The following is a 15,085-nucleotide window of genomic DNA, read 5'->3' on the forward strand; positions in this document are numbered from 1 at the left end:
AATTGACTCATCAACTTCCCCGTGCCCGGTCCAAGTGTCAATCCCCAAGACCCATGCCCCCAGCACAAAAATACATTACCCCCTCTTCCATCTGTCTGAAGGCCATTATGATGAGAGAGTTTATCAGGCTCGACCATAGCCATCATCGGGCGCCCCGAGCGCGTAACAGGTCGAAATGCCCGCCCAAGCGCAACGACCTCTAGCTCCTCGAACGCGTCCGGATCGCCAGCGTTGTGGACGCGAAGAAAACGGTAGGCGCGACCTGTGAGCTCCGCAATCCTTGCAGCATCTGGCAGACCTCTCGAGCCTAATGGAGGTAGCGTTCCCTTCACATCTTTTGCTCCACAAACCCATATCGTGCCATCGTTGCGACCTGCGAATTCCAACTTCTCTCCTACGATGTCGTTCAGGCCCACAAAATCCACCGAGTTCTTCGCGACGGGATTCTGGTTTCGGAAGACGATCCAATCGCCCGCCTCTGTGGCTGAGTCGATCTGGATTGAGGACGAGGGGAACAGCGTTTTGTAAACTGCTGGGGTCCACGGGCCCCCGGCTAGAACGAAGTTGTCACATGGAATTCTGACGGAGGATGAGTCTTCTCGAATAACGGTTACTGCAGTGGCTCGGTTTCCTTCGTCCAGCTCGACGGCAGTGACTCTTGTAGATGTCTCAATGCCAACATCCATGTCAATACATGCTCTTTCAAGCCATCTGCCGAGGCCGACTGGGTTGCTGCAACGAACTTAATCAGCATGAGAAGGTGATGCATGTACAACATGCTTACACCATTGCGTTCTCTGGCCCCAGGAACTCGGTGTCCACCCCCCACGCATCGCTCGTTCGAAGCCAATCCGGCAAACGCTCTTGATCATCCCCATCACCCTTGGTCAACCCGAAGATGGAATTGAAGCGGAGTCCAGCAGTATCACACAGGTCGTTGCTCCCTGCCAAATCACGCCAGGCTGCAAAGCTGTACTTCCCAAGCTCATCCATGATCTCGTCGTTGAATTTGTAGTGAATGCATCCTGTGCAGGTCCCGGATGTCTCTCCGAAAGCACTCACTGATCCTTCTATGACGATGGTGCTGCTGCTTGAGAGACCCGCTTGACGATTTGCGTGCGCGAGATGATAGGCAGTCCACAGACCAATCGATCCCGCACCTACGATCATGGTGGTCTTGTTCTCCGCGGACATATCGTCAGCCTTGCTGGAGGTGAACAAGGGTGTTGAGACGATGCTTGATCATTCAGGATTGTGTCCGCTGGTGGGATTAAGGGCGGGGTCGATGAACTCTGCTGGCCCCTAGGTCTTAAAATCAGTGCACGTGGGCTGACAATGGGTAGCTTGGAGACCCTGAGCGATGGGGAGGCTGAAAGGGCGAGAAAGGTGGTTATTCAGATCGAGCATTGGGAATGAATAAGAAGATGGAGTCTTGAAGATGTAGTGTGCATGGGTAAAGTAGTCGTTTGCTCGATAGCTCCAAAGGGCCTACCCTCAGCATATCCGCGTCGCCGGATCATGATTATAATCAAATGCCTTCAGCAGCGCCACCAAATGCAGCGCCGCACCCCCAACAGCACAAAGATGAAAGATCTGATGTGAGCAACCCCAGATATCGAAAAGTCCCGGGCGAAATCTCTCCGGGAAGCGGATCTGTGCAAAAACGTCAGTAATGTTCACTCCAAATCGAATGTGTTCCAGAAAGACTTACCGCATAGATAAAAGCCCCCGTAATATAAAACAGCCCCTCAAAAATCATCAACCGCCACCCCATCTGCCTATCCGCCTGCTCCCTGCCAAACGCCTGAGCCGCATGCGTCATCGGCACCGCACCCGACCAGCCAATCGCACAAAACAGCGTCGCCCTCGCCCACCTCCATTTCGGTGTGCGGAACCGAGGAATCGAACAAAGCGTCGCTGCACCTGTGACAATCGAAGTAATCCCAGCCGAATACAGCACCCAGTATTGTTTCTGGCAATAAAACCCATAATACGTGCCCGAATACACCGTGCCAACGATAAGCACGAAGATGCCGTAAAGGTCCAATTGCAACCATGTGTGGTATACTTTACTGCTGTGATTTCCAAACATGTGAAACGTAGCACTAACGCCGAAACACACGACCGCACTACCCACAAACACCCCAAAGGCCAGTAGATCATTAATATCAGCAGTCTCGTAACGGCTGCTAATATTGCCGTAGGCGTAGATGGCGTAGAAGAGGATAAGGACCGCGCCGATGAGATGCGTGTAAATATTCCCAGTCTGGTTGTGCAGATACGACAAGCTCTTCAGACATTCGCGGTAGGAATTGGTGGTGCAACGATAATGGTTTTTGAGGTACTCGTTGTCGCGTTGCCAAGGGTGGACTTCTTGGAAGGTGTAGAGAGTGCGGCTTGGCGCTGGGGGCGCGGAGGCGGAGCGTTTGGTAGGGGTGTTTGTTGTGAGGGGGGTTAGGTAGGTTGTTGACATTTTGGCGGCGGGGGATTGGGGTGCTGAGGCTGTTGTTGGAGGGTTTGCTTCCTGGAGTCCACGGGTTGAATCAAGGAGATAAAGAGAAAGGAGACAAGAAAAGCGTAAATGAGGAATCGTCAACGAGGGCGAATGCGCATCCTTGTACTCGTATGTCCACCTCTTGCGTCTGCTCGCAATTAAAGCAAAGACCTCAGTCAACACCTGTCGTTCGGTCAAATCAAAATAATCCCACAAAGTCGCTATGTATCGTGTGAAGTTCCCCAAACAGAAACAGCGAGCTCCCACGGTACTTAAAGGGACACCTGTGGCTCGGGCCCATCCAGACCCCCTTGACAGGTACATAAGCCTTGTGGCAGTGCAACCGCACCGGGCGGAACGGCATAATGAACCACCAAGCGTCCCCTCAAAGGAGCAGGAGAGAACCTGGAACCGGGAAAGCGGGTACCTACGTAGCAGATAACACATGTGTGTGGGCTAGATCAAAAGGGGGTACACGTGGGAGATGCCGAGGCGCGTTTGATTGGTGGAGCCACGCGTCCCTGTCAGCACCGACAATGGCACAAGCCAGCAACTTCATTTCAGAAGAGAACAAGCAAATGATAATTTCTCAACACCGTGCAATAAAAAGACCCAACGACATTTAGAAATGAGTATATTCGTGCATAAAGGTAGACATGACATTTTGTTGTAAAGGAGGGGTATATAACCAGAGTATCGCATCGCATCGCCTAGTGTCGTATATCGTATATCGTATCGTATCGCGTAACATTCCGTAATATGTACTCGAACAAGAAGAAGAGGAGCAGGAGAGCAACGTTGCACTCATCAATCAGAGTGCCAGTCACTCGCCTGGCTCTCTCCAAACTCGCTCCTATAGCGCCTACACAACCAGAAAGTCAACACACCAGCACTCGAACAAAATAGGAACAGCGGAAACATAAAGGAGCACTGGTGACAGCAAGACACAAAGCAAATCGCACTTACTCATCCCTTCCGCCCCCGTTTTCACTGCTCTCGCCCTGCATGCCCAGTTTGCTTGCGTCCAGCTTCGCCAACCCACTCTCGCCGAGTGTGTCTCCGCCCCAGCCTTCCTTCTTGCCCTCGATGAGCATCTTCATCATGTCCTTTAGTTCGCTAACTTCTTTCCTCAGCTGCCTGACTTCCAACACCGCAGTGTCGAACTCGACGTTAGGGCGCGAAGCCTGGACCTTCTTGTCCCAGCCGTCGGCTTCAAAGTCACAGCCGTCAAGGACTTGTTCCCACTCCATGGTTGTGTCTTCGTCGTCTTCGCCGCGGCGGCGGTTGTCTCGGACGACCCAGGCTTCTTGTTGTTCGAACATGGCGGTGATTACGAGGAGGGGTGAGTAGATTACTGCCATGACCTATTTTGTGTCAGCTTTCTGTGCAACTAGATCGTTCTGGATATGGATTGTGAAAGAATGCTGTAATCAGTACTAGGTGATAATTGTCTCATAGCCGAAGCTCTGAAGTAGCAAATACATAGAAATCATCATATAAACAGCGGAAGCGAGGGCCTATGCGAGGAGGTATCACGTACCATATCGTTGAGCTTGTCGTAGCGCTTCTCATCCATCCACCACTCGAATGGCAGAATCAAGAAGAACATCTCGATGAGATTGAACGGAGCGATGAAGACATTCTCGTCGGGAGCACGAACGAATTGCATCGTCTTCTGCGAGAAGAGAGCCATGTACTCGTCGATAGCGTTCTGTGTAATGTCTTCGTAGGCTGAGTTGTAGAGAGCGATGAGGACGTTGAGCAGGATGACCATGACGACGAAGGTAAAGATGTAGTAAAGAATGATACCGAAGGGAGGCTACTACTTGTTAGCTCGTGCCTAAGTTTAATCCCATATGATGCGACCTACCGAGAAGTTGTCGAAACCTTCAAACTCAGGCGATTGCATGACAGCGTTCAACATGGCTTGGAACACGAAGACAGTGTCGTTAGCAAGCTGATCGTCCGCGATGTCCAGACCGATGAAGGCCTGGAAGAAACCAATCATGACGACAAGCAGTAGCATGAAGAAGATGAGCGACTCGCGCATCATAACCTTGAGCACAACGAGCATAGCACCGAAGAAGCGGAAGGTGTCGAGGTAAAGCAACAGACGCATCCAGAACATGGGCGCTGTGAAAGCCAAGAAGTCGTAGCTCATCTTGTTCAGGTACTCGCGTCGAGTGTCCTTCTCGTCGCTGATAGGATGTCCAAGAGCCACCATGCGCAAGACGAAGCTGACCGTGAGAAGCGAATACAGAGTGCTGTTGAACATGTTCCAGAAGGAGATGTAGAAGCGTCCGACCTTCCAGAACTTGTTCGCCTCGTCACAGATGAAGCCCAGAGTGAAGAGGTACAGCAGACCTTCGACGACATCCAAGTCACCAGAGGGATTGATGGTGTTGATAGCACCGGTGTAGAGACCCAAGAAGATGATGGACACGGCAATCTGCACCCAGTTCTGGTACTTGGGGACGCGCATACGATCGGGGTCGAGATGGGCCCAGTAGCTGGTGTTGGTCTTGTTCTCGTATGTGACGAAGCGGCTGGGGTCCTCGTCGTCCTGGACTACCCAACCGCGCCACAGGTAGTTGATGCACTTTTGGTAGCCGGATGATCCGATGACCGTTACGGCGTGGAGGTCGACAGCCTTCTCTACGGCATTGGCGGGGGTGGTTGGCTCTCCATCGATGAGTGTCGAGTAGCGCTTGAGTAACACTTCCTCGAATAGGTATGTGGTATCTTCTTCGGCCTCAATCAGGCGCTTGGCCATGATCTCTGCCGCCACAGCGCGGACTTCGTGGAGGTCGGCATCCCATAGCTCTGCGGTAGCTTGTTTCTTAAACCACTTCTTCACCTGCAGGAGACAGAAGACTACGCAGGCATTGTGTTCAGGAGCTCCTGCTTGCTTGGCCGTCTCAAGCACCTTGTCGGTGATGATGCTGCTATGCGCCTTGGTGATCTGCTCTTCTTCGAGCTCGCACGGTACGACTTGCTCGATCTGGTGCTTCAATCGCAGAGCTACAATGGTAACGTCTTTGGGGTCGATAGGCGGGGGAGGCAGGTGTTCGCGACGCGACGTGGGAAGGACTGGGAGGTGTTAGTACTGGGATTGATAGGAATGATAAGAGGACGTACGCGCGCTCATCTCATCCTGCACTCTGTGTCGCCTATCGCCATCCCCACTGAATAGCTCGTTCCACCGCACCATAGCTGCGGCGTTGCTGTAAGCGCTATGTCTCGTGCAGGTCAGTCAAGCTTCACGAGAGCTATGTCGAGCTCTGGAAGTGCCCAGCAGCGAAGTACCGAGGTAGCGTCAGGCTTGGAAAAGCAAAACTGCGCAACACAACAAGATGCACACTCAGCAAAGGACCTGAGCAGAGAAGAAGCTGCGGTGACAGCGCGACAACAAAGCAGCAGGACCCACGATAGACCGGGTTCTCGAGGCTAGTGTTGGCTAAAACCTGGCTGACAACGCTGGGCGCGCTCCACCAGTCCAGCCAGCGTCATCCCGCTCCACCCTGCGAATGGCCCAAGCTCTCTCCTGCTGCCGAATTAATCCCAAGCTGTTGCATGCGAGACCACGATTGAGACATGGGACTTGAGTGCATATTCGTTGTTGATTGCTTGTTCTAACACTCCCTCTATGCGCAAACGCATATATGCATGTGGCTGAAGACAAGGTGCTGTACATGTCGAGACGCCTTTGCATGCATGCTCGTGAACCACCATATCGACGCCTCAAACGCCCATGCCCACTTTTCGCAGATACCCTTGGTCTTCATTATCATCGTTGCTCGTATGCAAATATTCTCCCAGCCGCTTAATCGGCCTCAGCAACACCGCCCTCATCGCTCGTGCTCTCATCCTCGTCACCGCTGACTTCCTGGTTCTCACGCTCACGCTTCTCCATGAGCGCAGCCAGCTCGGCGTCGTCGTTCTCGGTGACGGCCTTGGGTGCCATCTTGACCTGGCAGTCGCCTCCGGCCTTTGAAATGTTCTCCTTGATGTCGACAATGGCTTGTTCGAGGCATGCGATACCGGCGCTCTTGTCGAGACATTGCGAGGTGAGGACTGCAGGGGTTAGTTGAGAGTGGGGATGTATGCAGCGCGATCACGTACCGTAAAGAGGTGGCGATACGAGCTTGACCTTGACCTGGTTCTCGGGGGTGTTCTTGGCCTCGGCGCATCGCAGGGCGGTCTTGACGGCGTCGATACCCTCGTATCCGAAGCAGGTGACTGTAGACGTTAGCAAAGACGCCCACATTACTTATGCTCCTCTGACATACCCTCAATGTCTGACCGGACCTTGGTGGGCTGGGGTGTCAACCGCTTGCCAATGTAGCTCTGCAACTCCTCCTTGACCACGTCGTTGGGGAATGTGACATCGTTCCAGACCTCGGGGTTCGTAATGCTGAGCTTGAAGGCATCGATCGAGTGTCCGTACTTCTTGTTCAGCGGCCAGCCGATGGTCTGGTAGATCTCCTCGATAGGTGTCTGCGTCTTCTCGGCGACGTGGCGCATGATGCTGTGCACCATCTTTGACTTGTTGTATCGCTCCTCGCACTTTACAATGTCCTCAGGCGACACTCGGCGCTTGGACAGATCAATGTAACCCTTGTCCTTGTCTACACGGAGCACGACGACGACTTCGTTGCGGCCAACTCGGATGAGCTTCTGGATGGATCGGATACGTCTTCGCGAGAGTTCGGAAAGCAGAATCATGCCGTCGATGTTGTCTGAACGGTTAGCCTTGCTGCCCATGCCTTTGCTACATCCTTGACCCACCATATTCCAGCAGCTTGACGTATGCGCCCATCTCGGCGATCTGCTTCACGTTGACCATGACGAAGCTCTCCACCTCCGGGTACTTCTCCTCGTAGAATCGGCAATTCGTTAGAGACATGGTGAATATGTGCTCCTGCTCTTCTCCTGTGTGGTGTTGGGTAACGTCGCTCGACTGTCGCGAGGTGGGGTCGCTTTTAGGGTTGTTCTTTCCTTTTGGGGTGGAGTTTCCAGAGGTCAAGTGTAGTGGTGAGCGAGAAGAAGTTCTTGCTGCGCAGAGTGGATAAGCGTCGGTATGCTGGGCTTGGGCCGAGTGGAAGCGTGAAAGTAGTTTGGCTCGTAGTGACTCAAAGATTTGCCCACTCACTGTGTGAGATCGCCCGCCGCCGTGGGGCAACGCACGCCATTCCGCTTTGGGTAACGCGCCACCCCCGGTTCGACCCTGCCGCAACCTCACCACATTCACACATCCACGATTGTAGCGCGAGAACGTCCTTCGTCGATGCTCTGCCTTACTGAGAGAGTTTTTTTTTTTCACGTTGAGAAGACATGGAGAATGAGAAGAAACAGGAAGTACGATACAGAAATATACAACCAGGTTCAAAGAAAGTCAAGGAGTCAAAAACCATGCAAAGGCGTCCGCGCCAATGCATCACGATCTTGCTGGAACGTCAGAGGACGATAAGTCAGACAAATCACATGAAAAGGCAAGATTTGGGTCATGAATTTCATTACCGAGAAACACGTAATTCCCCGTCATCTAAATTCCAAAGACGGAACATGTACATCAATCATTCATCATCAATCCCACCGATTTCCAGTCCGAAAACTCCAAACCCCAATCAGTGAACCAATGAAACGCTTAGGCGCCAAAGAGAGCCATCAAGACACCACCAGCCAGAAGGGCAGCGCCCACATTGCTAGCATCAGCGGCGTCAGTGAAGGGAGGAAGAACAGGCTTCGTCATGGAAGCACTAGGACGACCAGTTCCGGTCGTGGTCGCAGTCATCGTGGTGTTGAAGGTGGGGAATGAGTGCGAGGGCGTGGAGAAGCCAGAGGGCACGTGGCGGGAGTGCTCAGAGGGCTTGACCGGCGTTCCAGTGATGATGGACACACTGAAGTCGGGGGTAGCAGCGCTGGATGAGGGCAAGTCGACAGTCTCGGTCACCTCCTTGGTTGACGTGAGGCTCTTGGTCAGAGTGGGAGGAGGCTGTTTACGTGTGTTAGATGGCTGTTGGGTGATGGGCGGAACTAGAGGACGGGTACTTACAGTGGCAAAGCTCGGGGGCGTCTTGCAGCCAGTGATGGTCGTGGTGTGAGTACCGCCATGGGTGACAGTGTGGACGTCGCTAATGCAAGACTCAGACGGGAGAGGCTTCTCGGTCATTGAGGACAAGGACGAAGGGATAGACGTCTGGATAGTCATGTCCTTGGTAGAAGAAGACTCGGTCAGCGTCTTAATTCCGGTACCGCTAACAACAGGAGGCGCAGTGACCGTGACAGTGCTAGGAGGCCCAGACGCGGTGACAGTCAAGGTGTTGCAGTGAGTGCTAGACGATGTCGGAACCGGGTCGACGAAGGTGACTGAAGTCACGAGCTGGACGGACGTGACGACAGAGCCGACATTCGAAGAGAAGTCGGTGCTCGAGAGAGCGACGTTGAAGAGTGCGGTGGCCGCGAGAAAGTTCTTGAAGATAGCCATTGCAGTTATTGGTGTTTGTTGTTTGGTGTAAGTGAGTGTGGGTAAGAAGTTCGAAGGGATTGCTTGAGGAGCTTCGAAAGGGCGGTGGAGTAGAGATTGAGTTGCTTTAAACGAGTGTAGAGTAGAAGCGATGGGTTAAGAGAAGGTGAGGGCGGGGTATCGCTCTATTTATCTACGGAGGCGGGCGTTTGTTTGTGCGGGGAGTGGGCCGAGCGTGTTTTGATAGCGCCAAGGCTGCAGTGCGGGTGAGGCGATTAGGCAGAGGCAACGCGTCCGCTGTCCTTGAGTGTGAATGTGAAAGCGTTCGCGTGGGAACTTACCCATCGCGTTGGCGTAGCGACACCGCGCGACCGGGTGGTGGCGTCAGTGTAGGTGAGATAGTGCAAATGAAAAATGAAGAACCGCCATATGTCAGAGGAGTGTGGCAAAATAGGTACTTTGGACACTTCGATAGTATGACATTATGCGCACCTATGTATATAACTCAAACGCTGTGGTCAATTGTTAACAGCAAGCATGCGAGGATGTACCTGTCCAGACCGCCCACCGCCGTGCTGAGTCCTAAACGCTGAAGACTCAGTACGCCTATTAAGAGCAATAATCCATACACGATACAAGCCTTCATAACACCTTAGACCATCATCCTCTTATGTATTAGTATTACTCCGACCACAGTTCCCATTCTCACCACTCTCCTCGAGTCTGAAGTCCGCGTTGTCGCCCTGGATTCGCTCGATCTCGTTCTGTATTGCAAGTACCCAATGGTCTCGCTCTGCACGCGATCGCGCCCTAAAGACCACGCTACGGCCTTTACTTCCAAGCTTAGCTACCCTCTTGAGCTTTGTGCGCTTGCCCTCTTTGCGAACTTGTTCACCGCCGCCTGCACCTTCTTCGGCGCGGAACCAGCTCTTTGCCTTGCCATGCCATATAACAAATGTAGTCATGACGTCCTCGTCCGTCGATGTCCAACCATCTTCGAGGTAGATTCGTGGGAGGGCGTGGTGTCCTGGTTTGTTCGCATCGAAAGTTTGATTCTGATAGAGGAGGTCATTCTCTGTAAGCAGACCAGAGTAGACGTAGCAGTCCTTTAGATCGAGATTCGCGATGCGTTCGTGGTGGATGTGCGCCAGTTGTTTGCCAACCCTACTTCGCAAGACATCGCGAAAGATGAGCAGTGTGCCGGCAGTCAGCAGAACGCTGCATCGTGTGAAGGGCGCATGTATACGCGGTTTGCGATACAACATTCCGCTCATATGAACGCTGCGACAACAAGCGATACCACATATGTTGTAGAGCTCTGGTGAAGCAAACGATTGAGTCACCTCCCATTTCCTCGCGAATTGCCCGACGTGTGCTTCTGCCTCCTCGTCAATCTTAAGGGCGCTGAGGTTGCGACTACGTGTGGCTTTATAGAGGGCAATGTCTGATGCGGTACGGTGTTTCCAGTACTTGGCGAGAGCGCGTAGGTGTTGTATCCACTCTTTCCGATGAGCTTTATCTGCGGCCTGGATATCATGTCAGTCAAGAGCAAAGATGTATGCCAAAGAGTTACGCACCTGTAGACGAATGATGAGGCCATTCTTCATGACCAACTCGAGAGTACGATCGATGTCGAGGTCCTTTGTAGCTCCGTCGTTGCGCATAGAGTCGTCGACCTCCTCGTCAAAGTCCACATCCGAGCCTTCTTCCAGGTCTTCATCAGCAGGACTGGCGCCCAACTGGGCTTTGCGGACTTTGACAACATCTGCCAAGCTGATATAGCCGTCACAATTGAGCAGGTTTTGCTCTTTGCGGGCCGCTTCATCTGCTGCATCTTCATCATGCAGACGCCTGGCTTCCGTCGTACCTGAGTGGCCCTCCATCAGCCACTCAATCTGCCCATCCTGGAGGCCATAAGGGCTCACAGCCCAGCTCTCTGGCACCGCGTCTTTGACCGCTTGCGCTGTCGGTACATTGGCATTTCCAGACGCAGGTAGCCTCGGAGGCGGAGGTGGGGTGACTTTTGTGGGTCGTGAAAAGACGAGATACTGATCGTGGCTGGCAAAGTAGAGCTGCTTGTGGTACATGAGGCCTAGTCGCTTCGCCCGTCCTCGCTGCCCTGTCAGTCGGATGAGAAAACCTTCGACGGGAACCGGTTCAGTCAAGGTCTTCTGCTTCTTCCTTGTCACTGCAGTTGTAGGATAGTGTGTCTTGGGCCTCAGTTCCAGTTCGTGCGACTTTAGCATAGCTATCGTGCCGTACATCTTCCGCTCGTTCGCGCCATGTATCCACTCAAGTCGATCATAGCGCTTCCAGGCGAGACCTATGCGCTGGTCCTTGATCCACGATTCCAGCACGTCAGCCCACTCCGGTGCGTCTTGCAGTTGATCCAAGCAGCGCTTGATCAAATCTTGAGCAACCGCCTGTTCCTCTTGCATAGTCCTCAGCAGAGCCTCCTCGGTGTTCTCTGCATCCTGAACTTTGTTTTGCGATGCCTCTAACTTCTCGAATGGGTTGGCGATCCGTATGCTCAAGCTCATGTCTGGTATGCTGATCTGGAGCTCGGAAGCACGCTGCCAGCCAAGGACGTTCCGTAGAAAAGTATACCACTCTACTGCATTGGACGCGGTTCGAGCTTGCATGATGAAGATCAGGGTTTCGCGTGAACCTGGTGAAGACACGACCATTGACTTGTCCAACGATGAGTAGAGATTGACCTTGCAGGTCTTCTTCCCCAGCGGAACTTCGTAGGCAGCCTTCTTGCCTGCTCCTGCATTCTCAATTTCCGGGATGACCTGGGAACGAAGTTAGTAGCTTGACGCACATGAAAGCGCGAGAGAAACGTACCCGGGTTTGGTAAAGCTGCAGCAGAAATTCTGCGTCATTGGTATGGCTGTGGCGACAGACGACCATGTACTCCCGCCATTTATCTTTGACGCGGGAGACGACCCTCTGGTTGACGTTTTCGTCAAAGTCTTCGGGAACTTCTGCGGCGGCATCCACTCGCACAAGCATGCGTTCCATCTTGACGACAAGGCCATCTTTGATCTTCTGCCGTCTTATCTTGGTGCCAGCTCGCTGAACAGTCATTTGCGCCTTCTTCGCTTTGAGCTGGATCGTGGCACGTCGGGAGTCCTCCGGGATGTCAAACTTCACAAGGTTCCGAAGGTTCGACTTCTTGCGTGTCAAATCTCCCGTGGCAGGGTCTGTGTCTTGAGGCAGTTCCGCGGTAGAGGACATCCTGCCTGATCTTCTCCTGACTCTTGCCATTATACCCTTCGCAGGCGGTTTCGAATCGACATCAGCCGAGGCCGGTGCCTTGTTCATGTCAGCCTTACGCAGCAAAGACGATGTGGAGTTTGCATCTACAGAGGCTGCTCCGGTAGCTGATGCAGGACTCCCAAGGCTCTCTACATTCGACAGTGGGCGTTTGCCTAGTGACGTTGATCCTGCCTGCCCTTGGCCTGAAGGAACTTGTAAGCCACTTGCCTGTGCTTGTTGTTGGTGTTGCCCCTGCAGCGGCCTTTCGTCCGATCCTTGTTCGTCTTCGTCATCATCTTCGTCTGCGGGTATCGAGGATGCGGTGATATACGTCTTGTCCGTACTCGATCGGCGGACTGTCCGTTCGTTGGTGGGAATGCGCTCGATGTCGTCGTCTTCCGGCTCCGAGGGCGCGTCTACGAACTCGTCGTTTTCGTCATCGTCCATGACATCGCTCTTGTGGTCTGAAGCGCGCGGCACTTGCAAGGCGGGTGGAGTCGCCGCAGTCGCATCCGCCGCGCCATTGGCTCCGCTGGCCTCGAGTTCTTGCGCGCCTTCCTCATCCTCTGCTTGAAGTTCCTCGGGCTGGGGGAAGCTGTGCTGGAAGAGGGCAGACGAACTGGGGCCTTCGAGGCCACTCAGTCGTCGTTGGCGCGCCTCACGCGGGTCTGAGGAGAAGGTCGCCGTACGCGTCGAGTAGTTGATTCGCAGATGGTGCTTGTACCTGAACGTGCGATGTCAGTACATGTCGCATAGGCAGTTCCTGCAGCAACATCTCTTACCAATCGGAGCGGTGCTTGGTCAGCCATGCCGTGGGGATAGGACCGATGAAGTAGCGTCTCGTCGTGAGATGCAGATGTTCGGGCGTGGCATGTTCCTACTCCTCTTAGCTTGCGACATGCGTACGGTAGTCTGCAGCCATGCATACCAGTCGCTGCGCAGTGTACGAGTCGGGGGGCAGATTAGTAACGTCAGGCTGGTGCCATGAGCGGCGCTGCTGGTCGGGCATTGGACCTCTCCTATCTCGTTCTGGCCGCGGAGGTGCGCTCCTTCAAGTCACAGTCGGGTGGGAGTGAATACATAAACCACTAAACAACATACATTAAGTTAAGAAGCTAGTAAGAGCGCGACTACTGTGCATAAGGAGAGGCAGCCACGAGCGCGTGGCGGGCGTACGACTAGGAAAGCAGGCGCGGGCGAGGGCCGAATTGGCGACGGCATCCTAGCCCTCGTCATCGTTGAGGTGCCCAGCCCGAACCCTGTGCAGATCACTATTACAGATCTCCTCACATCGCTAGACAAACAACCATATTCGCAGACACGCGATAATCATTCCAGCATTCCAGATAGGCTTCAAGTGAGCTGGCGGGGTACCAAAGAGTAAGCTGTTCTCCACGTTTCCGACACGCTTTAGCTTTAGCGTCTTCTCCAAGACAACCCACGATCCGACGACATCTCAGAAAAAGCAACCTCAGCTCTTCTGACTCGAGGCATTCCGCGAAACAGACGATCTCTACGCACTTATCTATTCAGCAATTGCACTATTAATTCTCATGAATCCACGTGTGCTTAGTCTTACAAGCCAGGTTCCGGTCCCACAACACATTTTTTGGTTCCGATTCATCCAAGCGAAAGAACCACCAACTCGCCAAAACGTGCAGTTTGAGGTCCCAACATACCGATTCCGGCAACTCTTTCGCAAAACTGTTGATTCCGGTCTCGGGTGATCTGCTAAGTGGCGTTGCGTACTACGAGGGTCTTCCTGGTCAGCACGATCTTGACAACTTGGTGGCACAGACGTATTCGCATGCATAGTGCGAAAAGGTCAATTCGTGACTCGCTGACTGTGAGGCTGTAGGTTTACAAGAACGATTTCATGTCGTCGCACGTATCCATTTACAACTCTATCTTCTCTTTCTTTTTCTCCGCTTCTAGCAGCGTTCGCCATGCGATCTCAGCCGCGCCCCTCGCTGCTACATATCCAGGGTTATCATACAGGATCCTGGCCTGGAACCCATACAATCTGACCGCTTCTGCAATTGCCGCTCGAATCTCCTCGCGGCCAACACTTTTAGCGCTTCCCGTCATTATGATAATGAATTCCTTGGGATAGACAAAAGGATATTTCGTGTAACCATGATACACCTTGCGCAAGTACTCTAGCACAAATTCGCGTGGCTGCTCCTCAGACGCTGAACTGCTGCTGCCCAGCTCAAAACTCGACCGGAAACAGTCGACATTCGCGAGATTGCGAGCATGTGTCATCGGCTTGCCATGCAGCAAAATCGCAGTTTCGGTATACTCAACAAGGACTGTGTGTCGTCCACCGTACTCGTGTGGCTTCTTGCCACGAGTTACCAGTTCAACGTCGCTCTCATCCAGCCCCATTCCATGCCCGGCATATGCGGCAGTGAGTTCATGCACCTGATACCCCAGGTCCGCCGTCAGCGTGTAAAGTCCGGTGTACTCGGCCGCATCTGCGACGCATTCCTGATATAAGGCCAACAACGGGGGAAAGCTCAGTATCGCCCATGGCCGATGACCAAGTTTCTTCTCCGCCATCTTCGTTGTCTTCTTGAGCATAGCGGCTAATGTAGCTGCATCGTCAGAACCTGCCAGGCCAAGCTTCTTCCGTGTGTTCCGCCATAGCGTTCGTGGCGCGTCGTTCCACAGATCTTCCATGCTGCCATATGGTCGGCTACAATGTACATGGTCAATACTTGTATGCATAACTACAGGAAAGCCACGACCCACGTTATATGTTCTGAAGACGGCAGAGAGAGACGTCGCATCATCTTCACATACGCCTTCGATGCCTCCACTCGGCCCAGGTCTTCGAAAGTTCCGTCCGGCCATCGAACTGC

At 53.3% G+C, this 15,085-nt stretch overlaps 5 protein-coding genes across 5 annotated transcripts; all 5 read right to left on the bottom strand.

Moving 5' to 3' along the window:
- Window positions 1-3,456: 3,456 nt before the first annotated feature.
- J4E78_007022 (uncharacterized protein) lies at window positions 3,457-5,705 on the bottom strand (the record flags this gene model as incomplete). Its single annotated transcript, XM_049367632.1, has 4 exons — window positions 3,457-3,858; window positions 4,035-4,313; window positions 4,365-5,584; window positions 5,633-5,705. The coding sequence occupies 4 exons, from the start codon at window positions 5,703-5,705 to the stop codon at window positions 3,457-3,459; spliced, it is 1,974 nt and encodes a 657-aa protein (XP_049220602.1).
- Window positions 5,706-6,317: 612 nt separating this feature from the next.
- J4E78_007023 (uncharacterized protein) lies at window positions 6,318-7,400 on the bottom strand (the record flags this gene model as incomplete). Its single annotated transcript, XM_049367633.1, has 4 exons — window positions 6,318-6,568; window positions 6,617-6,733; window positions 6,784-7,233; window positions 7,283-7,400. The coding sequence occupies 4 exons, from the start codon at window positions 7,398-7,400 to the stop codon at window positions 6,318-6,320; spliced, it is 936 nt and encodes a 311-aa protein (XP_049220603.1).
- A 741-nt stretch (window positions 7,401-8,141) lies between these two features.
- Window positions 8,142-8,981, bottom strand: J4E78_007024 (uncharacterized protein; the record flags this gene model as incomplete). The annotated part of the gene is made up of 2 exons (XM_049367634.1): window positions 8,142-8,489; window positions 8,550-8,981. The coding sequence occupies 2 exons, from the start codon at window positions 8,979-8,981 to the stop codon at window positions 8,142-8,144; spliced, it is 780 nt and encodes a 259-aa protein (XP_049220604.1).
- Window positions 8,982-9,628: 647 nt separating this feature from the next.
- J4E78_007025 (uncharacterized protein) lies at window positions 9,629-13,230 on the bottom strand (the record flags this gene model as incomplete). The annotated part of the gene is made up of 5 exons (XM_049367635.1): window positions 9,629-10,486; window positions 10,538-11,755; window positions 11,808-12,945; window positions 13,004-13,098; window positions 13,150-13,230. The coding sequence occupies 5 exons, from the start codon at window positions 13,228-13,230 to the stop codon at window positions 9,629-9,631; spliced, it is 3,390 nt and encodes a 1,129-aa protein (XP_049220605.1).
- An 887-nt stretch (window positions 13,231-14,117) lies between these two features.
- On the bottom strand, window positions 14,118-14,903 carry J4E78_007026 (uncharacterized protein; the record flags this gene model as incomplete). The annotated part of the gene is made up of 1 exon (XM_049367636.1): window positions 14,118-14,903. One exon carries the CDS (start codon window positions 14,901-14,903, stop codon window positions 14,118-14,120), a length of 786 nt encoding a protein of 261 aa, XP_049220606.1.
- Window positions 14,904-15,085: the final 182 nt, after the last annotated feature.

This window comes from Alternaria triticimaculans (genome assembly GCF_023758025.1).
Source record: "Alternaria triticimaculans strain BMP 0046 chromosome Unknown scaffold_10, whole genome shotgun sequence".
Lineage (NCBI taxonomy): Eukaryota > Fungi > Ascomycota > Dothideomycetes > Pleosporales > Pleosporaceae > Alternaria > Alternaria triticimaculans.